The sequence below is a fragment of the Vicugna pacos genome, chromosome 3 (genome assembly GCF_048564905.1).
Source record: "Vicugna pacos chromosome 3, VicPac4, whole genome shotgun sequence".
Taxonomy (NCBI): Eukaryota; Metazoa; Chordata; class Mammalia; order Artiodactyla; family Camelidae; genus Vicugna; species Vicugna pacos.
In genome coordinates, this window is record NC_132989.1 from 45530353 (window position 1) to 45557546 (window position 27194).

General features: G+C 35.5%; 1 protein-coding gene across 1 annotated transcript in view; it reads right to left on the bottom strand.

Annotated features, from left to right (window-relative positions):
- The window catches only part of MAN2A1 (mannosidase alpha class 2A member 1), a 155230-nt gene that overhangs the window by 81578 nt on the left and 46458 nt on the right, over positions 1-27194 (bottom strand). The window contains exons 5-8 of the mRNA XM_031673187.2: positions 19315-19442; positions 10392-10565; positions 7504-7690; positions 3755-3932 (exon numbers count right to left, since the gene is read on the bottom strand). Coding sequence (XP_031529047.2) covers positions 3755-3932; positions 7504-7690; positions 10392-10565; positions 19315-19442 — 667 coding nt within the window. The remainder of the gene's footprint in view (positions 1-3754; positions 3933-7503; positions 7691-10391; positions 10566-19314; positions 19443-27194) is intronic.

Below are 27194 nucleotides of genomic sequence, written 5' to 3' on the forward strand. Positions count from 1 at the left end.
AATGCTTAGTGAAATAAAGTCACACAGAGAAAGACAAATATTGCACAATATCACTCATATGTGGAATCTAAAATATAATACAAACGAATCTAAATACAAAACAAACATACTCAGATATGAAAAGCAAACTTATGGTTACCAAAGATGGGGGGAGAGACAAATTAGGGGTTTGGGATTAAGAAGTACAAACTACTATACATAAAATGGATATGCAACAAGGATTTACTGTATAGCACAGGGAATTATACTCTATATCTTGTAATAACCTATAATGGAATATAATCTGCAAAAATCTGAATCACTATGCTGTATACCTGAAACTAACACAATATTGTAAACCAACTATACCTTAATAAAAAATTTTTGTTCTGATAAAAAAAAGGCAACAAATTAAATCCTAAACATAATTTTAAACATACTCTTAAACTCTTCTATCAGGACAATATATAGGAAAAATTATATAAATTGTTATGTAAGTGATAATCAATGACAAACTGGCTGTCTTGGCTAGTCCAATGTCAATTTTTTCAGCCATCTAAATCCAATTACTTACCTTCATTTTTTCCTTTCATTGAAAGAAAACAATAATAAACTTATTCTTTCAGCTTAGATAAAATAATTTTTTAAATCCTACAGAGAATAGATATAACTAGATAAACTCTACAGAGGAAAAAAAAAATGTTTCAAGATATCTAAGGGCACTCAAAGCAACCAGGACTGAAAGGACAAAAAATTCTGGAAAGACTAGAAATGCACCAAGGTTACTGGACATAAGGCTAAAATGCAAAGGTTGACTGTATTTTTATACAAGGAATAAGCCATGTTCGTGGATTAGATGGCCTAATACTTGTACAGAATTTAACTGTACTCAAATTGACCCATTACTTTAATGCAATCCCAATCAAAATCCCAATGTGGGTTGGTTTGTTCTTTGGCGTAGACATTTCATAGTTGATGTTAAGCTTATATAGAACTAAAAAGGACTAAGAATAGCCAATGCAATCTTGAAAAGAACAAAATTAGAAGACATACTATCTGATACTAAGATTTATTATAAAGCTGTAATAATTAAGACAATATGAGGTTAGTCAAATAGACAGAATTGAATAGACAATCCAGACACAGACCCACACAAACATTTATCTCACTCATGATTAACGGCAAAGATGACACTGCAGTGCAGTGGGCAAATTACGATCTTTTCAATAAATGGTGCTGGCTATTCATATGAGCAAAAAAGTATCTTAATCCCTCCCCTCACATGGTTCACAACGATCAATTCCAAACAGACTGCAGATCTAAATGTTAAAGGTAAAACACTAAGGCTTCTAGAGGATAGCTTCATAAGAAATATATTTTCATGACCATCGGGTAAACAAAAATTTCTTAAGCAAAATACAACAAGCACTAACCATAAAGGAAAATATTGCAGTATTAGATTTAATGAAAATTAAGAATTTCTGTTCATCAAAGGACAGTACTAAGATAAAACATAAGCTACATAAAGGAGACACCATTTGCTTAACTTTTATCTGAAAAAAAAAGGTTCAATCCAAAATACATAATGTAAATGGTTAAGAAAAAGATATACAACCCAATTTAATTTAAAAAAATTATGAAAAGACCTAAATAGGTGCTTCACAAAAGAGGATGCCCAAGTGGCAAAAAACTTATAAAAAGAGGCTCAACCTTGTTAACTACTAGAAATACAAAGTAAAACCATCACATCTGTCATAAAGGATTGAAAAACAAAAAATCCTGACAATAAAGTCTGAGTAAGGAAGTGGAGCATTTGACACTGTCCTACAATGCAACAGCCACTGCATCTATTCTGGAACCCCATTTGGCAATATCTACTGAAGTTAAACGTGTATCCCAATGATCCTAAAATTCCATCCCATTTTATACCCATAAAAACTCGTAATATACATGTGGGCCAAAAAATGCACAAAATGTTCAAAGCAGTATTACTTGCAACAGACAAAAACTGGAAAAACCCACATGTCCATCAACAACAGAATGGATAAACTGTGGTAGATTTATTAAAAGGATACCAGAAATACTATACTGCATTAACAAATCAATGAACTACTGTGACATGCTACATGTAACAGGAGGTGGATGGATCTCAAAAACATAATGTGGAGCAAAAAAAGCCAGACACAAAATAACATATATTTAAGATTCCCTGCTTATAAAATTCAAAAGCAAACAATACTAATCACAGTGATAGAAATGACGATAGCGGTTACTTTTGCAGGAATTGGTAATGACTTGGAGGACAGCTGACGGACCCTTCCAGGGACTATAAATGTTCTACATCTGATCTGGGTGGTGGTTCCATGTGGATTTTAAAACTTAATATAGTTACGGCTTGTGCACTTCTATGTGTATGATACATCAATTTTTAAAATCACTTTCAAAATTGTTCCAGTGGGCAAACAAAGGAGGAAATAACTAAAATACTAATGTCAAGATATATTTAGAGATAAAAATACCCACATACACAGGCACTCCTCTAATCAAATGTTCATGCATATGCTTCATTTTTTAGGAGATTACAGAAATGCTTTAAATATAGGCTCGATGGGATAGTTCTTAATACGGTAGAAATTCAATTGTAAGTATCCTGAATAAACTTGGTATTTTATTTGTTTACTTATTTCATACTATTTAAGTTTACTTAATAAACTTGAACTCTCACTATCTAAAAATTGGTACATCATCAGCCTTCTTATTTCCTAAACAGTAATATCACTTCCTTTCTATAGTATTTTCATAGATCTTTTACTGTCTTAAAGGTTCACATGCGAATATAATAAAGATGTTGGATAATTTTCTCACGGAGGGTCCAATATATGACTCTTGGTTGAATCCTGACTCACACAAAGCATCTGTTAAAAAAAATGATTTTATGCGATCAGGAAAATATGCATCTATCTGATACATGATATCATTAAATTACTGTTCATTTTTTAGATGTGATAATGGTATTACGACCGTATTTGTATCAAGAATCATTATCATTTAGAGAAACATACTAAAATGGTTATAAACAAAAATACATGACCTCTGAGATTTGCTTCAAAATAATTCCAGAGAGAGGAGCAAGATGACAGCGGGGCACAGCTAAGACAAGAGTGACCTTGAGTTCATGCTGTAGCTGGGTCACAGATATGGGAAGCGGGCCTGGGCTGTGGGGGCAGTATTTGTTATTCTCAAAACTTTAGGGTACATTTTAAATTTTTCACAAAGGAGAAAAAAAGAGTGAGAACTAGAGACAAATGATTAATTTTAGAAGGCTTCTCATCTAAGAAAAATGCTAGTGTCATCTCTGGATACAAGACATTTGTTTGCAAAATACTTGACATGTTCATCTGCATCTGCCAGTCACACCACTAAATCACGGCATGCAACTGAAAGAGAGAAGAAACAACAAACTTTCAAAGCTGGTATGAAAACAGGGCATCAGTGGAAAACGAACATCACAATTTAGCAGGTGCATGTTTTCAACCACATAAAAGTAATACCTCTTCAATCCTCAACAAGTGGGAAGTAAAGGACAACTTCAGAATTGGGACAGCAATATAAGATAATTTTCCTCTTCATGAATTATACTTTTACAAAAGAATGACATATTCTAAGAAATACTGGGATGTGGGACAAAGAAACTAAGGCTATTGTGTTTTAGCCCTGTTTAATAATGAAAGATCAACTTCAAATACAGTATTAAAATAAAATATTTTCTCATTACCTTAACATTATAGTGAGGATGAGAATTCAAATAATCAAAGAGCAGTTGGTAATTCTTGAACTGATGGTCCCATTCTGTGCGCTCACAGTAGCGGAAATCATCTCCTAGTGGGGCCAGGACAACTGTTGTACGGAAAAGCTTCGACTTCTTTCGGTACTGATCTAGAAGCATCTCAGCCCTGCCGAAGAAAATGGGAAACTAGGAACATTACTAAGAACAGAAAAATGGGACAACTCATTAAAAAGTGTATTGTATTATATTAAAATAAAGGATTGTATACATTACCTATATTCTAGCTTAGCATAATTTATGAGGCAGATTTTTTTAAACTACCATACTAATACTCATCATCCATTTAAAATATTCATAAATTCTTATCAGAGGGGAAAACGCACAGTTTTCCAATGGATTTTCCTTAGAGAAATAAAGTCACAAGCTAGCTTGGGCAGATAATTATTGGGGCATGAATGCCCTCCTAAAGGCCAGCCACAGAGGATGGCTTCCAAAGAGCCTGTGTTGTGAAATAATTTAGTCCAGGAACACAGTGAAGATTTCTCATCTGTTTGAACTTTGAAGTTTGCTTTGACTTAATATTCCTTTCTCTAATTTCATCTAAAATTGCCTAAACATAAAAAGGTATTTTGAATGAAATCAATTATAGAACCTTATTTCCTTTTCCAAAGGAAGAAAATCAATTCACTTAACACTTTTCATCAATAATCTCAGTATTTGTCATAATGTCCTTCTTAATACTGATCAACAGATAAAGCTTAGGAGCTGAATGAGTTATTTTGGTTTCTAACCCATGACTCAAAAGGTCAGCTAAACACAATGTGGTGAAGTGCTTTTATATTTCATATTCTCATATTCTGCAGAAAACACTTTGCGAGATGCCGAATTAGGACAAAATTTGAGGAAGTCTGGGAACACAAACCAAGGTGAAGGACTTCCGAAAGTGAAATTAAACAAGCAGATGAACCCTGAGTAGTTCTCCATGTGTGTAACGCCAGAACTTAAAAAAACTGTGATAAACAACAAATACGCTTTTTACACAGTATTCCAGCTTTCACTGTAAGGATTATCCAGAAGCAAACTCAGATTCACAGTATAAAAATTTATGACCAAAAATTCAAAGGACATCAATGATGGAAAGAGGCATTTGACAGAAATTATGAGAAGAGCATTTAACTAAATTTAGAATCTTACATGATCTTTTTATATTGATAATCTTTGAAACTGCTTTGCAAATATTAAAATAGCAAAAATTTAATAACATGGTGAGTAAAATATAACTATAATATTCTTATATAACATATAATACTTAGTTTCCTGAGATTAGCATTCAATACGGTACTTAATTTTTGCTAGTAATTTACTAATATTCCACATTTTCCAAAAAAAATTTTAGATTACTTACAATTAAAAAACACACACACAATGAGATAATCACACAGAAAGATATATAAGACCAAAAGAAATAAGAGAAAAAATATATATACACATATAAATCACAGATATAAGATATACTATGATTGAATATCCAAATAGATCTCCCAGATAAACAGCAAAAAAAAAAGGGATATGTGATCATTTAAATGCATCCCAAGGTATAGTATTAGACACATCATATCTTTCATGTATACATGTAAAACACATAAAAGGAAGGAAATCACAAACATTAAAGACATGCCTTTTCATTCAGCATCTATCCTAACTCCCAAGCTCCTGCTCAGAAAGTGTCAACACTGGGGAAGCCAAGGGACCAACCAACACTGCTTGGCAGGTAGTGGATACTCACTAAATATTAGGTAAACTAATGACAAATGCATTGACCAACATCACATTTAAAGATGTGCAGCTGCAATTTGCTCCTCACTTACACTGCCAGGTAAGAAAGGGCAACTTAACTAGAACCAAGAAAAAAAGAATTCCCTAAACATTATATCATCTGACATGTAAATCATCATCATATGTAAAATATACGGTACTAAACCAAAAACTGAACTTGATGAAGAATGGTATTTCTTTATCTGCAAAGTAGAGGAACCTGCTGAACTGAACATACTGAAGATATCATTTACACAATATAATTAAATTTCACGTCCCTTAAGGTATTAAAAAACCAAGTGTCATTAAGTTGGAATGCTCATGTTTGATCTCTACTTATCACAACATCAAAAGGAAGGTGATAATTGCATGGGAAGTAATCGGTGGAGTTAATACCTCAAGACTTCCAACAACTTAAAAAAAAATCTTTGTAAGTATTATATAGATTCATTCATCTGTATCCCTGGTGCCTGGAAACCACTCTGAGAATCACTGGCACTGACTGAACACAAGGTATGTTCTTGGCAGGTATTTTTGGAAGAGTTACATGACACCACAAAAGGATTATACAGAATGGTTCTCAGGTACTCTCAGCAGCACTCAAACAAGAAAAAGAGGGGCCTCACAGTATCTGTGGGTGCACTGGGATTCCCCATCCAAGTCATCTGGCTACTCTTCGAGAAGTCTCTTATCCCCGGACATCTGAGCTGAAAGGAGTGTAAATACTATTCAGGGACAAACAGCTGTTTTTCCAAGTAGACAGGTGTGGACCTCTCTCCCTCCAACCCCACCACCACTTCCTTTACACTACACCTTTTGCCACGTAATATACTTGATTATTCTCTTATGCCTAACTAGCCCGACCTTAGAAAGCAGGCTGTTCAGGGTCTCTCTAGGAGTCAAAAAAATGAAACTGGGTTGATCCCTAACCTTGGGAAATTACAAAAGCCAGATTTTGATACAAAGGATTCATGGCTTCAAAAAGGCTATTATGCTGAAAGACTTCTGTGTCTGTCACAGTGAGAGGCTCACACTGGAATATTTTCCTAATGGCCACAAGATTCACTCAAGGAAAAGAGACCCAATCTCATTTTCACCCTCACATATACTATTCTAAAAGCAATTTTTAAAAAGTAAATAGATTTGATTGAGCACAGAGTAATGACCTTCCTTTATTTAAAAGGCTATATTATTTTTCTAGCAGAGCTGAGTAGTTTATATTACAACACAACGTTTTATTTTAATGCATTACATGCTACTAACTTTTAAGTGAAGAAATTAAACTTTAAAAGCACCAAAATTAGAAGTATGGGTAGCTTGGTTTAATGAGATACTTCCATCATTAGAATAATTTTATTCTAAGAAAAAAAATTCATTCTTTTGATTTTTATTTAAAAATCTTTCAATATAAATATTCCTAATTAAAGTTTTCCTAAATCAAAAACATCAGAAAGATGCAAAGATGTGTATTCATCAGAAATGGGCAGTATTCACTATTATTGACATTGTTATTAAGGGAACAGATAATTACACTCTTTATGTGTTCCATTTCAATAAATGAGTCTTTGCAGTTGGGTTGCTTTTCTCACCAATTTATACAATAGAGACCATAAGTTTTATTATCAACAAAAGTACATGAAATCAATCAAACACAGTAGAAGGTTTTTATAATGAGGGCAAAGGAGATGGTAATAACAGTGTATTATACGTTATCCATTGTATATTGATCTACTATTGTTCACATTCTATTAAGTTATAACACACAAGACACACAGTCAAAGTTCCAGCATTTTTAAGATTTTGATCTAGTTTGAATGAATACCTTGAATAAGGATCATGTTGGCTGCTAAAACCCATTTATTCAATCCTTCAGCAACAAGCAAGTACTGCCTGTTGTCTTACAAAATGCATTATTTTCATACCTGTTCTGGACATTTCCAGGATATATTGTTTCTGGGGGGACTCCCCAGGGACAACCGTATCTGCCTCCGGGAAGCCGTTTAAAATCAAACTGGCAGCATATTTTAGGATCAGGTCCGCAAGTATGAGGGATGTCATAGCTGTAGAAGGGCATCATGTGGCAAAAAATATCTGTGACAGATCCCAGATCTAAAATAAAGAGCCAACAGACAAACCTGCATTTATACATTTTCTTTTCCCAAAACTGTTCAAAATGCCAGTACTTTATATATATACAATGCAAGCTCTACCCTAAACCAACAACCCCTTTAACTACTAGTACATACAGCCCAGCAGCATTTAATGACGACCAGCCAGAAGGAAGATACTCACATCTCAGCCTCTATCTACCTCTTCCATCTAACTAGGCTGAGACAGAAAAGCCCCACCATAAAGCAGCATCTGCTGACCTGGAGGGATATAAACTGAGCAGACGCAAAAGTTATAACTGGTTCATCCAAAATTATGGCCATGTCTATCCCTGGCTGCCAGCTCCCGTCACATCTGTTCCTATCTCAGGTAAGAGGACACCCTGAGAGAGACCATTAGCTGCAGAGGCTGAGTTAGAAGAAGAGAGGAAGGGAGTAAAAGGGGGAAGGGAAAGAATAAAGGAAGAAGGGGAGGGAGTTGTGAAATACTGAGAAAATACTTGTCTCATAGTGACAAGAAGGAAGTGCACCCAGGAGAGTTTGTGAAGCCTTCCTGATGTTCACCAATAAAAGCCAGTATGACTTCATTAGAGGGAAAGTAGAAGTAATTTTCAAAAGCAAAACCAAGAATAAAAACCAAGCAAACAACAGAAATAAATCAAGCAGCAGTTCCTGATGCAGAATTGTTTTGAACTAAAAACTCAAAGCCAGTTATGTGTGATACCACTGTTCATGAGACGTCAGAAGCCTACCACCAAGTGAGACTGGACAATTTCACCAGGAGTTAAAAGCAGCTGTCTTTTTACGATCCTGACCTGTAGATACCTCTTCCCCTTTACATACAGATTTCGAGTTCTCAGCAATGGGTATGTATTACTTTTATAATAAAGACAGACAATAAGAAAAAACAAAAAAGCAACATGTATCTTTTAAAAACTGAAAACAACTGCTTCACTAAGAACCAGAACACATAAAGAAGCTCAACTTAATTCCAAAATATAGTTTTAAAGCAACATGTCCAAATCTACTGGGTGAGTCCTAAAATATTCCAGTTTTATCTCATATTCCATTTCATTAAAATAATCACCAGTTCTTTTCCAAATTTTAAAGCTATTATAATCTGTATATTACTGTGCTGTAAGTTGTTTCACTGAATCAGATTCACAACTGTGACACCACGGATGCAGGTCACTAATGCTTGCTGTCTGCAGAGAGGATGTCACAGTCCAAGAACTGCTGGCAACTCCCCACTTGTTCCTCCTATGGATCAAGGACTATCTCTCCCTTCACCCTACTACTTAGCAGCTCATTTACACATTTCAGGTCATCTACTGCATTTGGTGGTGTCTATCTTTTATCAAAATAGATTATAATTGTCTTATAGGCAAGGATGCTTTCTCTATTTCTTCTTAGCATGGTATTAAGTACATAAAAGTACCCAGTAATTTCTTGCTAACTGATATTTATGGGCAATTTGAATGTAAGCAATAGTTTAAGTAGGGCTTCTTCAAACTAATAATCCTTGTTTTAAAAATTAATATGCTCCTTTGCAGTCGATCAAATTATACAGAATACAACCCCCTACAAGGTCTTGTTTTCCCTACAGGTTTAATTTTCTGGGATAAAAAGTTACATAGTTAATTTGTCTCCTTATTGAAAAAACAACAGTACACATAAGAAAGATACTGTTTAGGTTTACAAATGATTTTTCCAAAACACTTCAGGAGGGTCTAGATTACACAGGGAAAAAATTATGATGTAATGCAGTAATTTCTGGACATTGCTTTAGCAATTAAATTAAATCCTTTTTTCAGATGAAATCTTACTGAGAACTCAACTCTGGGATGGCAGTGCATTAGGGTTAAGCACCTGGGCTTCGGAACTACACAGAACTGGATCCAAATCTTGGTTCTGTACCTACTACCTGTATGATTTTTGACAAATGGCTTCACATACTTAAGCCTCCATTCCTTCACCATTTAAGGGGATAATAATGGAACCTAATTTAAAGGACAATTATAAAGATTCAGTGAAAGAGTGGGTATAAAGCATAATACACAATGCACGGCCCAAAATAAGGACTCAACAAATAAAAATTAGTAAGAAAACAAGGTGTTGTGAATTATATGGGGGTTGAAAAAGGCAGAGGCCTCTCAGGAGGCCTAACTGTGTTCAAGTCTCCCCCAGCAAAGAGCACCAGAAGTATGTCCTTGGAATGCCTGGGTGACCACAGGACAGTGTGAAAACGAGCAACAAAGGTAACAGGAGGGCTGTTCTAGGAGGACAGAATTAAGGTTTTAAAAGGAAGTTCTTACTAGATGCAGAGACAGGAGAGACAGAAGAAAGAAACGCTGGCTAAATATGAGTATATGACTGGGCATCAGTTCTAATGCATGTTGAACTTTGTGACAAAACAGGTACTTTTAAAAACAGAAGCAAGGGAAAGCATTATTTGTAAAGACTAATTTCTTATATTTATTTACTTCCTTTTGGCTTAAAAAAGAATCTACAATGTTCTATAGATATCTTCACCACTGCTTAAAAGAATCTTGACACAAATATATTAGAAAAATAATCATCTGTATCTTTAGTTAACCTGATTTTCAAGACTGACACCCTGAATGAAATCCATCACATGAGTTCATAACCCCTGTGAAATAACATCTAAGTAAGATCTTCAACTTTCATCAAATCCTACATACCCCAATTCTGTCTCCAAAAAAACTCCAGCGTTTTATGCAACGCAAAATGTTTTTTAACTGCATAATGAACCCTCTGGATAAGCATGTGAGAAAATCCAGCACGTTTTAGAAGATAAGTCATTGTTGGTGAATGTCCAAAAGGATCAACAGCCCAGCCAGACCGAGGTTTCACTCCTGTTGATAAAGAAAATAAATGTTATTTTTGTAAAACAGATAAATGAAATAGAAATCACACACATTCAGACCCATCAGAGTTCCTTGGTCTCCTGGATTCTGAGATACAGGGGCTGTCTGTCCAGCATCACTCTTGGTGAGCACTCCCAGCAGGACACCCTGAAAGGAGGAGTCTACCACTACCATGTCCTCCTGGACAGGGTGACTCACACTGGAAGTTATTCAGTTGGAGCTGACATAAGCACTATGCCATCTTATAGATATCAGAAAGCTAGTGCACTCAGTGGAGCTAGAGAAACAAACGGGACCAAGTCACTGCTCTCTAGAATCTAGCAGTCCTGTCTCCTGCAGAGCTGGATAACCCAGCTACTCGCTGTCATACAACACAGAAAAGTAACCTAGCTGGTTTCACCTTGTATTCCCCAACCCCAACAATAGGATCTGTAGGCTATCTTTTATATACCCTACAATAGCCCCAAATCATCTTATTATAAAGTAGCAGAACTGGTCAAAGTAAATGGATACTTCATTAAATCTTAAGACATTTTGATGCTGGTGCTTTCTATCTTGAAGAGGTCAACAGAATTTTTTACACCTAACTCAAACCAATTATAGGAACCAGGGACTAATGATATATATCTCAATTTCAAAGAGGATAAAATGAAAAAAAAAGTATAGATTATAAACGTACAGATTAGAATTAATGAAATAAGATTGTTCACTGGGCATTATACAAATCTAATCTTCTGTTTATTCAGGATTCTCAAAGAAGGCTTCTACATACAACCTATAAATCGACGTAAGTAACATTATTGTGCACACTTTTTTTTTTCACTCAAACACCTGTTTCTCACCTTCCATACACCTAAGACTAGGAGAGGCCCTAGGATTACAAAAATGAGTTAATCTTGATCCTGATTCTAGTTGCAGAGATTATCATGCAAATAGGTATAACACAGAATAACAGAAAAGAGAGCAGAGAGAAGAAATCTGCAGAAAATACTGAAGATTAACACAGAAATGGGAAGCCAGGAAAGGAGACTGAGGAGGAAAAGTCAGATTCTTGGAGGACCAAGACTATGTGTCAGAACTCAAAGAATTGACCATATAAAATTTATGCATTTCACATACATAATTTACCTCCAAGAATTGTAAAGAAATCTCAAACTCTATCTAGTAATTTTGTTTTTTTGTGGTGGTACAGATATAGCAATTCTGAAACTATCTCTCTCATGTATTCCAGGACTGAGCAAATTAGGATAAGAGAGCCAAGTTTCACACTGTTAAGAAAAGGAACAACAAAATAAGTAAATGTGAGAGAGTAGAATGTAGTTTATGATACTGAATTGAAATAGGAGATAGTAGTACTAACTTATGAATAAATACATATACACATAAATATATATATATTTAAACAAACAATACATATATAAACATATACACACACATTGCCTTGCTCAGTGCACTAGGGGAGGCCTAGATGCAGTAACACCTCAGTTCCAACCTTAGCTCCTGGCTCTTGACCTCTAAATGCCTTGCTCAGTTAAAAATGACCTTCAGACAATGGTTTATACCAGGGCTGAGGTCAGCAAAGTACAAGATTATGCAGGAACATATCCTTGGGGCATATCCTTGGGTTAAAGAGTCATGGGAACACATTACAATAACCCAGGAGATAGCTTGAAGGGCTTCCACTGCCCAAATTTGGGACAATTGGGGTGTCAAAATAAATAATGATAGTACTGGACTACAACCCACTGAATAACATAAGAATCCATGAGCTCATAAACAAATAGGAAATAAAAAGAAAAGCTCTTCCTTTTAGCAGAATGCTAACAAATAATTATAGAAGGAACGACATAGTTAGGCAATCATCACTGGATCCTGAAAGTAAAACATGAAAGTGTGATAAGGAACAAGGGATTTACCTATTCTTAATGTATCTCCTACAAATTAGTTACTAATTAGGAAGAGGGGAACAGTACAGTGAAGAAACTTAAAAACTACAACTTAAACAACTGACTGAGGACATCGTCACTAACATGGGAGCAAAGCTATATATCCCGGGCCTCCTGATAGGATGCAGTGAGGACAACAGAAAACAACGGCAGTGATATTCTAGCAATAAATAGATTAGGTTAGATTACACAGATAGATCAGACAGATTAACCTCAAGCTAATCATAAGGAAACAAACTCAAATTAAGAGGCTTTCTACAACAGAGGTCTGTACTTCTCAAAAATATCAAGGTCAAGAAATCCAGAGAAAGGCTGAGGAACTGTTCCAGGTTAAGAAGACCAAAGAGACATGACAACTAAATACAATACATGACCCTGGGTTGGATCCTGGACTAGGAGGGAAAAAAAGGAGCTTTTATTAAAGAACACTGTTGAAATAATCGATGGAATTTGAATATAGCCTATGAACTAGATTGTAGTATCACTGCTAACAGTCTTGATTTTATATTATCTTCTGCTTACCTATGAAAATACCCTTAATTCTTAGGCAGTAACACAACGAAGTATTGAGAGATAAAGGGTCAAGATATCTCCAACTTACTCTCAAAGGGTTCAGAAAAACATGCATGTGAATCTAATTAGTCATCCTTTGGTATCCAAGGGAGATTGGTTCCAGGACACCTGAAGATACCAAAATCCTTGGATGTCAAGTGCCTTATATAAAATGGTGTAGTATTTGCATATAACCTACACACATCCTCCCACATACAGGCATACCTCAGAGATATTGTGGGTTCAGTTCTAGACCATTGCAATAGAGTGAATATTGCAATAAGGTCAGACAAAGTTTTTGGTTTCCAGTACATATAAAAGTTATGTTTACTGTAGTCTATTAAGTGTACAATAGCATTATGTCTAAAAGATGTGCAGACCTTAATTTAAAAAATACTTTATATGTGGAGAAAAGGGAACCCTTGTTGGTGGGAATGTAAATTGGTACAGCCATTATGGAGAATAGTGTGGAGAATTCTCGAAAAATTAAAAGGAGAACTACCATATGACTAGCAATTCCACTCCTGGGTATTTATCTGAAGAAAACAAAAAAACTAATTTGAAAAGATATATGCCCCACCCAAGATATGGAAGCAACCTAAGTGTCCATGGATGGATCAATGAGTAATGAAAATGTGGCACAATGGAATCCTATTCAGGTGTATAAAAGAATGAAAATTTGCCATTTTCAACATCAATGGACCTTGAGGGCATTTTGCTGAGGAAACAAATCAGACAGAGAAAGACAAATACTGTATGATTTCCCTTATATGCAGAATCTAAAAAAACTAAACAAAATACCAAACAGAAACAGGGTCATAAATACAGAGAACAAAAAGGCAGTTGCCAGAAGGGAGGGGGCTGGGACGAGGAAAGAAATAGGTGAGGGAGATTAAGAGGTACAAACTTCCAGCTGCAAAATAAATGAGTCATGGGAATGAAAAGTACAGTGTGGGGAATACAGTCAATAACTACGTAATATCTGTGCATGGTGACATAATCTTATCTAGACTTACCATGGTGATCAATTTGAAATGTCCAGAAATATTGAATCACTATGTTGTATACCAGCAACTAACATAGTGTTGGAGGTCAATTATATTTCAAAAACAAACAAACTCATAGAAACAGAGAGCAGATCTATGGTTACTAGAGTTGGGTGTGGGGGGGAACTGAATGAAGTCAGTCAAAAGGTACAAACTTCCAGTTTTAAGCACTAGGAATGTAATGTACAACACAATAAATATAATGAACACTGCTGCTATAGGTTATATATGGAAGTTGTTAAGAGAGTAAACCCTAAGAATTCTCTTGACAAGAAAAAAATTTTTCTGTTTCTTTCATTTTGTGTCTATATGAGATGAGAGATGTTCACTAAACTTACTGAGATAATTATTTCATGATATATACAAGTCAGATCATTATGCTGTATCCCTTAAATGTATACAGTGCTGATACCAATTATATCTCAATAAAACTGGAAGAAAAACAAAACAAAATAAAACTTTACTGCCCCAAAATGCTAGCCATCACCTGAGCCTTCAGTAAGTCATAATCTTTCTGCAAAAGCAACATAGATCACTGATCACAGATCACCATAACAAACATAATAATGATGAAAAAGTCTGAAACATTCCAAGAATTACCAAAATGTGACACAAAGACACAAAGTGAACAAATGTGTGGAAAAATGACACCAATAGACTTGCTCAACACAGGGTTGTAAGAAACTTTTAGTTCGTAAAACATGCAGTATCTGAGAAGCACAGTAAAATGAGGTATGCGTGTAATTTAAATCATCTCTAGATTACTTATAATATCTAGTACAACATAAATGCTATGTAAACAGTTGTAAATACTATGTAAATACGATGTAAGTAGTTGCTACGCATGGCAAATTCAAGTTTTGCAGTTTGGAACTTTCTGGAATTTTTTTTTTTCAATTTTTTCCCATCCATGATTGGTTGAATTGTCAGATGCGGAACCAGTGAATACTGAGGCCAACTATACAGGATATATAGGAGCCCTTCCCAAATGTTATCATGCAACTCTTCATAAATTTGAAATTAAATCAAAATTAAGTTATGAAATAAAAATGGAGTAAATGTTGTCCCAAATAACAAGGGCAGAATAAGCTTACAAATAAGCGTAAAGGTCAATATGAAAGGCTCTAGTGATGATGGAGATTTCAGCACCACTGGTGACCTTTCCTATGTCAAAAATCACTTGATACACAGGAGTAGCAACCTAGCTACAACAGGTTAAAGAGTCCCTGAGAAGTGATGTAGAAAAAAGAACGTTTAACTACGTTTTTAAAAACTGATATGAAAGGAGGTGAAAGCTAGGGAGAGACTTACAGAGGAACCCAGTATTTTCCTTGGTATAAACAAATATTTTTTTTAAAGGGGTAAGTGACAAATTTAGGGAAAAGTGTACTACAAGAAAAATCCAAAGTTTTATGAAGAGGGCCCATCTACCAATAAAACCAGGAAAGATTTTGTGTCTTCATGCAAGAATAAGATTGTCAAAACATATAAAAGTAAAATACAAGAAAAATTCCAGGAAAAAAATCATTAAAAAGAGTAAAACACACCACTCATATTGTAACAAATCTAATAGACTTAAAAATTAGAACATAAGTATTATAAATAATATAATTAATGAAATTGGATTTTTCCAAATATATTTAATCTTTAAGCTTAAGGGAAGTCAGAGAACAGTTACAAAATGGATATTCTGGGCAAATGACAACTTTTAAAAGCTCAAACTTAAAGTTTCTAATGGTCAAATTTGTATAATAAAGTTCATAAAGGCATAAATTAACAATCAAAGACTAAACAATTTAAAAAGTATCCCATAACCAAATGTAAAAATAAAGTCTCCAAAACAATACGTTGTTCCAAACTGTTCAGAAAACAAAACTGAGAACACTAACTATAAGGCGCAGTCAAGGCTACAATAAGGAACCTCATATTCTCAAGTGCGTTCACTGAGTGTAAGAGCTAAAACTATAAAACTCCTAGGAAAAAATACAGTATAAATCTCTACAACCTTGGGTTAAACAATAATTTCTTAGCTATGACAACAAAAATGTAAGTGGCAAAAGAAAAAATAGATAAAATGGATTTCATCAGAATTAAATTTTTTTTGCATTAATGGTTACCTTCAAGAAACTGAAAAGACAACTCACAGAACGGAAAAAAAATTTGCAAATCATTGTCTGACAATGAACTTGAATCAAGAATCTATGAAGAACTCTTACAAATCAACAATAAAAGGACAAAGAACTCAATTCTAGAAGTAGGCAAATGATGTGAATAGATATTTCTCCAAAAAAGATACATAAATAGCCAAGAGCCACATTAAAAAGATGCTTAACAGTCTTTCGGGAAATGCAAATCAAAACCATAATGAGATCGCATTCCACACACACGAGTATGGCTAAAATAAAAAGGACAACAGCAAATGTTGAAAAGAGGTGGAGTACTTTGAACTCTCATACACTGCTGGTGGGAATGTAAAATGATACAGCCATTTTGGAAAATAATTAGGCAGCTCCTCAAAATGTTAAACACACAGTTACCATGTGACCCTGCAATTCCACTGCTAGCTATACATGCCAAAGAGATGAAAATTTTTGCCCTCACAAAAACGTATGTGCATAACAAGCAACATTATTCATAGCACCTAAAGAGAGAGCAACCTAAATGTTGCTTCAAGGGATTGCTTGAAGAGGGACAAACAATGGATAAACAAATGTGGCATATATCCATACGACAGCATATTATTCGGCCATAAAAAGGAACAAAGCACTGACACAGCTACCACCTGGATAAACCCTGGAAACATGCCGAGTGAAAAAAGCCTGTCGCAAAATGCCATGTTGTATGATTCCATTTGTGTGAACTGTCCACAGTAATCAAATCCATACATACAAAAAGGTTAGTGGTCACTGGGCCTGGGGCAGGGAAGGGAGGAGGCAGAAAGAGGTGTGACAACTAATGAGGAAGACGTTTCTTCTAGGGATGCTGAAAAAGTTCTAAAAATAAATAGTGGCTATGGTTACACAACTCTGAGAATACACTAAACACCACTAAGCTATGTACTTTAAGTGGGTGAACTGCATGGTATGTAAACAATACAGTAGTAAGAAAGACACTTATGCTGAACAAAACAAGTCAGGTCTGAAAGAGTTATTCCATACATACGAAATTCTTAAATAAGCAAAAATAACCTACAGTAACAGAGAGCAAAGAGCAGGTGGCTGCAGAGGGAAAGTTGAGGGAATGAGGGACATTTCTAGGGTGATTAAAATATGGGTCAAATGGGCGTAAACATTTGTCAAAGCTCAAAACTAAACAAGTAAGATTTAGATGTTGCAATGCATGTAAATTATACATCCATAAAAGCTAAACATAAAGCAAAAAATCCACAAAAACTGAGATTTTTAAAGTAAATATTCTTGGATTAGAACATAATTATTTAAGAAAAGCGACACTGAGTAGGTGGTCCCCAAGTCCACCTCCAGGTTTAGTGACTTAAGAAAACTTACAGCTCTTGAAACAGTCATACTCACAGCTATCATTTATCACAGTGAAAGGACACAAAACAAAATGAGCAAAGAGAAAAGGCACACAGGGCAGAGTCCGTAGGAAACCAGGCACAAGCTTCTGAGAGTTCTCTCCCGGTGGAATCCCTAGGACACGTTTAATTCCTCCACGAATGAATGGTGACAACACCTGAAATGCTGTGAACCAAGGAAGCTCAGTGTCTTAAGGTTTTTACTGGGGGCCGGTCACATGGGCACCCTCTGTCTAGTATATAATATGATTCTAGACTTCCAGAAGGAAAACGAGTGTTTACCATAAACTATATTGCTTTCACAAATAGTTTAAACGTAGTGAGTCACTCATCATTTAGGAAATCCACGTCTTCAGACACCAGCCAAGGGCCAACTTTGCAAAACTTTTCTAAGTACAGAAGTTTCAGACCTGCTGTGTTAACTCTCTTTCTGTACAGGCATGATATTTGCAACTTACTCTAATAACAATCACAACAATATCAATATGGAAAGATTAAAAAATGTAGCAAATATGTCAGAACTTTAATAATAAGTAAGTCTGGTTGACGGCTTCATGAGAGTTCTGTGCAGTATTCCTACAACTTTTAAATTTGAAATTATTCCAAAATAAAAAGTAAAGAAACTATTAATGGGGTTGGAACAATTTTATCTCTAACAGAAGAATATTTTAAAATAATAAAGTATCTAGAAATAACTTCAATAAAAAACATGTATACTTACCATACAGAAAAACTGCAAAATCATACTGACATGAACTATTTGAAAACAATGACATACCATTTTGGAGAATGCAGATGTTAGAGACCACAGAGATTTCAGTTAGTTAGTCTCCTGTTCTTATGAGTTGTATGAACATCTGATTGTATCAGTTCTGAATCCCCTTCCCCATTGCTTGTGGTAAAAGGATCCTTCTTCCCCATGGAAGACGCATTCACATGATTCAGGTGAGACTGATCCTGCTCCAAACGCCTCTCCAGCCATGACCATTTCTACCAAACTAACCAAGCTCAATGAGTTCAGCTCCTAAACAGTTAACTGGCTTAGAGATAAGCACTTAACCCAAAGTGGGTCAATTAGGTAAGATACTAAGTTGTTACACCAGTAAAATGAGAGTCAGTACTGGTTGCCTATGGCTATCTTACTCCCCAGGAAAAGCCTCAAGCCATGCAATAATAAGCAGAGTCAAAAGAGACAGTGCCTAGACAACATAATTTGAGTCCCCTGGATCCAACCTGACCTGAAGCTACCCTATCTCTGGAGTTCTCAATGACAAAATTAACCCTTTTCTTTCCTTCTTTCTTTTCTTTTTTTGTTGAAGCAAGTACATTAGGTGTTTGCCTCTTATGATCAGGAATCTTAATATATAACTAAAATCCCAGTGGGATAGTTTTTTAAAAATTCTAAAATTAATAAATAGGCAAAATTGATAAAATAATAGGTGAAATAAGGTAGATTACTCTAAAAGTGACCGTAACATATCTCTGTAACTGAGTTTATAATCGAAGAAAACATCATAAAATAATGAAAAATCGTTTATTCAATAATAATCAGTACTGAGAAAATTAGTTACTAAAAAAATGAAAGAGTTCCATCTCACATTCCCTAAAATTAATTGCCCAGAGTAGTCTGAATGAAGGGGAAAGATAACAATACATACCTAGATTTTTTTCCAGCCACTGATGTCCTTCAATTAGTTGGTCGATTAAGGCAAAATAATGTGAAGCAGCTTCATCAGGCATAACCCAGCCACCTGTCACAATTTCAAACTGACCATTTTCTAGTAAACTAGAGGAGAAAATAACAAGAATTTATATTAACATATACACGTTCAAATAAAAAAGTAAAACATAAACATTAGGAATAGTCTTTAAATGTAAACAGTAGCATACTACTTGTTAAAAACTTTTTAGACCAATGAGAAAAATTCAACCTTGGGACCCTGGTGATAAAGCATCCTTAGTAATGTGTCTGAGGTGACTCCTCCTGCCCTAGGCAAAGCCACGCAGGTCACTCTAGAAGTCCCATTTCATAAGAGGATAATCTCTCACACAACTTCAAAGATTCCTGATGTCAGAAATCACATCTGATTTATTTCTACATCCTGCTGAGCACCTAGCAAAGTGCTTTACTATGCTTGATGCATGTTTATTGGAGGACTGACATTTCAAGTACAGCATTTGTTTCAATACACCTATGCTGAAAAATCACTATTTATTTTAGTACTTCTGACACTGATAAGTTAATCACATAAGCTACACAAAAGTAATAATAAACGTAAAGCTAGTAAATATCATATCCCTCTGGGAATATAGAAAACATTACAGAGCACCCTGCTCCAGAATCAGTTATAATGTAGGCTATACAGTTTATCTTCCATTATTGAGAGAAAAGCTCTAACATTATCATTAGCTGCACATTGGGTACTCCCTTATCATAATCCCATACAAAGTAAATAAATCCCGGCCTTGGAAAACGGAATTGTGACAAGAAGGTACCTTCCTCAGGGAAGGAAAAAAAATTCATAAACTGTTAAAAATTTGAAGAACTACCTGAGGAAGTGTAAATGTCAAGAATTTAAGCAAGTATCTTAAATGCCACAGGGTTTTAAGTTTGCAAAAAGATGGTTTTGAAAATGGTATAAAATTTCAGAAGGAAAAGCAGCTTTAGTAAGGATATACATCACTAAATGCCTACAGCTAAGAGCCAAGTACCAAACCAAATTTAGTTGAGGCAGACCAGAAGCATAAAGAGTAAATATTTTGCTACAAAACATATAACAGAAGCCAGAGCATTAACACTACATGTGATTTTTTTCAAACATATGAAGGATCATGGAATCAGTAACAGAGTGGATAATGGACACAATTTCTAAAAAATTATGAATGAATGACTGATTTCCTTGTATAAATTAAAAATGTGTTAATTATATCTGCTATTACCATGGGGAGCACCAACTAATATCATTTCATATGGAGAATATGATGGCTCATTAATAGCGTTTAAAGAAACTTAAACGCCCAGTCAAACCTCAGATTCTCAAAGGCCCAAATCAAGAACTTATTAGAATGAAGCTGGAAATTTCTAAAAATTGCATTTCTTTAAGAACACAACTAAATCCAAGGATATTCTGTCCCAATTACAGCCAATGGGATGTTGCTTACAGTTAGTAGTTCTTCTCTCTCTGGTGACTGCCTGATTTAGCCACACTCTAGAGGCCATGGACCAGTCCCACTCCTTATGCCATATGACCAATACTTGGAAGGCTGAGATGTCAGGACAGATTTGGGATTTAATCTCTGCCCATCAAATATAGAAACTCGACCTCCATATCTCAGTATTCCAATAAACAGATCTTTCGTAAAGTGTCAGAAGTAATTGGTCATTGACAAAAAATTGCAAACTACTATACTTCAGTTAAAAAAAATAATAATTTGGTTGAAATAAATTCTTTGCTGCTCTTGAAGAGAGAATAGAAATATACAGTAAGTAATCTGAAAATTAAATGCAAAGAAATCACTCCATTGATGGAATTCTTCACCTGTATCAGTTTTACTTTGCTACATATTTCCTGTCCCATAGGCATAAATGGGCTCCAAGAAACAGACAACCAAGCAAAGAATTACACATATTATATTTTCCAGCTCCATCTGTGAATAATTTCTCCCTTCCCCCTCCCCATGATGCCTGAGATGCTACTGTGGCTGTGCACTGAGTTCTTATCTATACATAATGGTTACTTTAAAGACTATCCTATCTATCAAAATGGGGGAGGCATGGAAAGCCTCTCACTCAGAATTCTCTTATCTGTTTTCTTCTTGCTTATCTGTCCCAACCTGGCTGGTCCCAGCTGCCCTCATTTCTCAGCTCCAATAAAACCTACCTACGGAAGTCTCTGGGATACCCAACCTAAATCAACACTCCCACTGTATCCCGCCCCCTCTATAAATACCACGAACAGTATTTATCACAAACCAAGTTGCCTTGTTCATTTCTGTGTCTCCTCTCTCTTCCTCCTCACCCCACCCACTACTATAATGCAAGTTGTGAGAGAGCAGAGCCCAGGACATGCTGCTGTGCTCACTTTTCCAGGCCCAGCACAGAGAAACTGGCTTGGCAAATAATGGCCACTCTGTTCTCAGATGAACAGGGAATGAGTGAACGAGACTCTCAGGTTAAAATTAGTATTAACATTAAGTTTTTATATTAGATGAAGTTCACAGACATATGCAAAATAAACTGGACAGGGAAGGGTCAGTTAGAAAGGAGTTTGAATAATCTGGGTATAAAGTGACATGATCTAAACTACAGTGTTGGTAGGAAAAATGGATGAGGAAGAAGAGAAAGGAGGTGTTTCATGAAAAAATATCAGTGGGAATTAGGAAATGTCTGGAAACAAAAGACAACAGCACATATGACTTGGGGTTTTGATTCCAGGTGTCTAATGGGGGGGTGTTAATACACAGTGAAGATGAGTTAAGAAGGAAGGTACTTTGCATTGATAAGTATAAATTTGGATAGGGCTCTCTAATGTCACCAAAGTAGCTAACTGAAAGAGAAAAGTAAGTTTAGGAAAAGAGGCCAATACAAAAATTAAGTTCTGGAGGACTAAAACAAAGAGGAAATAGAGAAAGATGGAAAGTCTGGAGAAAACAGTCAGAAGGAGACTTAAGCACCAAATAGAAGAAAAATAGCATAGATAACTGAGGCAATAGAAATATTAAAGATAAAAAGAAAAAGTCTGTGACTAGAGCCTAGAACATTCTAGAAAAGTGTAATGAGGAGCAACCTGCACTTCCCCCTGGTGGGAGGTGTTTTTATAGTTTAAAAAGCAACCATGTAACTGTGACTTATTCAGAAATAGACACATCAGTGGGTCAGAATATAAAGTTGAAAAATAAAATTTTAAATTATTTATATTATTAAAATAGCTATTAAATTGTGGAGTAAAAATAGATTACAGTTTTTTTCTTTTTAAATCTTCAGTCAGAAAGACTTAAAACAAGGTCATAAGAAAGCCAGGATACTATGCTATAAAAGCTAAGGGACTGATGTTTGACGTGGCATGCTGATGCAGGTTTTTAAGAAAAACTGCATGAGGAGGTCTGAAGAGGCATAAATAATGTCATAATAGCAGGCCAGAAAGAACACACATTTTAGTTTTTCTTAGCACAGTTTCTCTAATCAGGCAGAACAAATGGAAGAAAACAGACAACATGATTTAAAATATGAAGTAACGTGGCAATGACCGGACAATCGGGCCAGAGAATCTGGTTAATGGGTACTCATATTTTGCTGAACCGCATTTTCCCTGGTCTATACATATGAATGGTTAAAAACCAGATTATAAACCAGAACATTCTTACAGGCAGGAAGGTTGGGCTTGATACAAAATATTCACTATGTTAGGCAAAAACACTTGCCACTTGATCAGTTAAACTAAAAACAAAAACAAAAACAAAAACAAAAACAAAAACAAATCACACAATATACACACACACACATATAAAAACTGCAGAAGTGCACAAATTTGCCATGTATACCCCTGATTTCTAGAACACATGCAATATGCACAAAAAGGTCCAAATAAACATGAGGAAAAAGACCTAATGACTGAGAAGTGCATTAACCATCATCATCACTTAGTGACAGGTACAAAAAGTAGGACTGACAGTCTCACCAAAGTAACACTTCAGGAAATATTTAGAAAAATATTTATAAGCAACAGAAGAAATGTTATGTTAGCCTACAAAAGTACCATATTTAAAATCGCTATTGTTAGCAGCACAAAATAAAATTCAGACTGCAAACTGTACATTTGACACTTTAATAACTTTTTTAAAATCAAGTAATGGGAACTATCTATAGAAAAAGTTACTTAGAACAAAGACAGGTACTTCCAAGTATTTTTATTAACTCAGTGTTCACCAAGAATCAATCGGGCTATTTCTCTGCAATATTGAGGGGGGGGTGCCAAATCAAAAAAAGATGCCCACATCATAGGGTCTATTGCTTAACTTCTGCCAAGAGAGTCTAGTTTCTGGCAAATATTTTGCATGTAAGCTTTACCTAATATTTCCTAATAAACATGGGATCTGGACTCAAATGAAAAGAGAGGGAGAGAAAAGAGTATATACACACAGCAAATCCAGAAAATAGGAAATCAGGAACTAACTTTCACAATTAATAACATTCCGCCTCACTTTTTTAAATGGCCGACTTGCAAGCCATTACGCACTTCTGTTTCTATTTCATTGCTTGAGAATTTAATTTTGAAAAAAGCTTAAGAAAATATTGATCAAAATTCATCTGAGCATATCTGTCACAGCTCAGTTTGTCCAAGATCCAGAATTTACATTTAAGAACTTACTTGCCAAGCACAAGAAGCTGCAAATCACTTTCTCCAAGTGTCACTTTTTCCCCTAAGTAAACTCATCACACATTTGGAATCTGCTCACACACAGGATAGACCCAAAGAGCTTTCTTCCCTAATGGGGAAATTGTTACAGATAACGTAGCAGCAAACAATGCATCATTTAGTGAGTGTCAAAGAATCACAAATTAATTTCACACGAGAAAACGAGCTGAATTTGTAATGATACATCTGGGGAAATATGAAATAATAAAAGGTGATGTATAGGGATTTATTCTTAAATAAAAAATTAGTTAAAAGGGAAATTCAAAAAGATAGAGGCTCCCAATGAATCTATTAATAGCCTAAAAAATTTGCTCATCAGATTATCTAATTCATATGCCTTTCATGGGGAGTATCTATTAAATTAGAAGGTAAAAATAAGTTTGCTTTAAAACCTCTCACATAACAATTGGGGAAACTCATTGTATACTTCTGAATACTGTGGACTCCTGTTTTTAGAGACTATATGAGGGGCAGATGGCCAGTGAGTCATCTCTCCTAATCTCGTGCTCACTTCATTCCAGCCTTACCCCTTCTTTGAGTTTGCAGTCCATTCTCTCTCTTCCTGGAATATTTTCCCTCCCAGTATTTGCCTCACTGGCTCTTAACCCATCCATTAGGAGTCTTCTCTGGCCACCATACCCCACCCTATCCCCACCTAAACTGCTTTCTTTCATAAAACCCAAAACTCTTCTTTCACGGCATCTTGCACAAACTTTAATTACACATTTGTATGTTTACCATCTTTGTCCCTCAACAGACTGTAAGCTCATGAAGGCAGAAATCACATGTTTGCTCACCATTTAATTCTGGCTGTTCCTCTTAGAAAAGGGTACCAACAACTCAAAAAAAAAAAAAGCAAGCAAAAAGTATGAAGCAGATATTCCAGAAATAACTACTAAAAATGAAAAAATGTTTATCTCACTTACAAGGAAATGCAAATTAAAAGTTCAATGACATAAAAAAGTTGTATAACATACTGTGATGTCAAGGATGTTTGGAAATAGGTTGGCAATAACTATCAAATTTTAAAATGCATGTAAGTACTTTTATCCATTCTCATTAAAAGGAAGTCAGAAAATACATAAAAGTATAGAAATAAACAAAAGCATTGTGCAGTCAGCCCTAGATATTCGCAGGTTCCACATCCACAAATTCAACCAACTTCTGATGGAAAAAGAAAAAAAATTTTTTTCAAAAAGCAAAACTTAAATTTGCCACAAGTAGCAACTATTTACACAGTATTTATATTGTATTAAATATTATAAGTAATCTCAAGACGATTTCAAGAATACAGGAAGATGTGTGTAGGTTATACACAATACTACTCCATTTTATATAAAGAACCTGAGCATCCAAGGATCTCAGTATTTGGGGTGAGTTCTGCAACCAATCCCCTGAGGATACCAAGGGATGACTATACACGCTTGAGATAAAGAAACACTCTCACATTTACAAAAGACTAGAAATATATCTACAGGATCATCAATTGGGAGAAGTTAAATAAATTAAGGTTCACTCATAGAACAGATTTTTACACAGTCATTAAAAAGAAAGACTCTCCTCTTTCCTGAAAGGTTCTCTAAGATACATTAAGTATAGTACAAAAAAAGCATAGTACAAAACCCTATTAGGGTGGTTTTCATGCTTTCATCCAAACAAACAAACAAAGGAAATAGGTGTTGATGAGGACATGGAATAACTGGAAACCTTGGGCACTGTTGGTGGTAACATGAAATGGTACAGCTGCTGTGGAAATCAGCATGGGAGTTCTGTGAAAAAATTAAACATTGAATTGTTATATAATCCAGCAATTCCACTTCTGGGTATATATACAAAATAATTGAACTGATATTTGTACACCCATTTTTCACAATAGTCAAAAGGTAGAAATAATCCAAATGTTCACTGATAGCTGAATGGATAACAAAGCCTGGTCTGTTCACACAATGGAATATTATTCAGCCTTGAAAAGGAAGGGAATTAACACATGCTTCAATATGGATGAAACCTGAAGACATTATGTTGAGTGAAATAAGCCAGACATGAAAAAATAAATACTGTATGATTCCACTTACATGAGATACCTTGCCTAGTCAAATTTATAGAGACAGAAGGCAGAGTGGCGGTTATCAGTCTTCTTGATTTTAGCCATTCCAAGGTGTTTGAGATATGTTGTAGTAATTTGAATTTGCATCTCCCTGATAACCACATATTACTTAGTCCCTGCACAACCATGCTCTCCCATACTGCTGCCACCTAATAAACTTCTTTAAGGTGTTTGAACATGCCATGTTCTTGCTAATCCCTGGCCCATAATCACAATTCTCCTCTCATAACTTGGAATTTCTTCCCCACCTTTTCCCACCCCCTTCATATCTGGCTAGTTCTAACAGCCTTTCAGGTTTCAGCTTGAATACCACCTGCTTCAGGAAGCTTTCCAAAACCCTCTTCTTGCTCCCATAGAAGGAAATGCTCTATTGTGATACTGTGTTAATTACACAGCTTTCCCTGCTCTGCGGTGAGGGCTGGGATCAGATCAGACTTGCTCACTTCTTGTATGCCTGGAGTCTAACACAGCAAACACTTATTGAATGGATGATGGAGAAAACAAAGGAAGGCTTTAGAGATGAGGTAGTATATTTCAGTCAAGTCTTAAAAAATAAGTAGGACTGAGATTATGCAATGTACAAAAGGGAAAAAAAATATCGTCACCTAAACTCATGGGCAAATTCCTAAAAAGCAGGACGTAACCTGTGACTGAGGACACCCAGGTGGTTCAGCATGACTAAGAGTGGGTGCGAAGCAGGAAGTGATTGGAGGTAAGGGAGGACAAACAGAGAAATCAGAGAACAAAATCAAGTATGCACCAGGCAAAGGAGATCAGGCTGTACCTTTTGACACTGAATTGTCACTAAAGCATTTTAAAGCCAAGAAGAGACATGGACAGACTCACATATTAGAAACCTAATTCTGCGGGTGAAATGGAGGACATATGGAAGAGGCACAGCTGGAAACAGGAAGACCAGTTGGAGGTTTTCATGACAGCACAAAATAGGAGTCATGGGAACCAAGCAGGGGTCAGAGAGCAGGGATGCCAAAAAGGCAGGACTGACAGGCTTGGG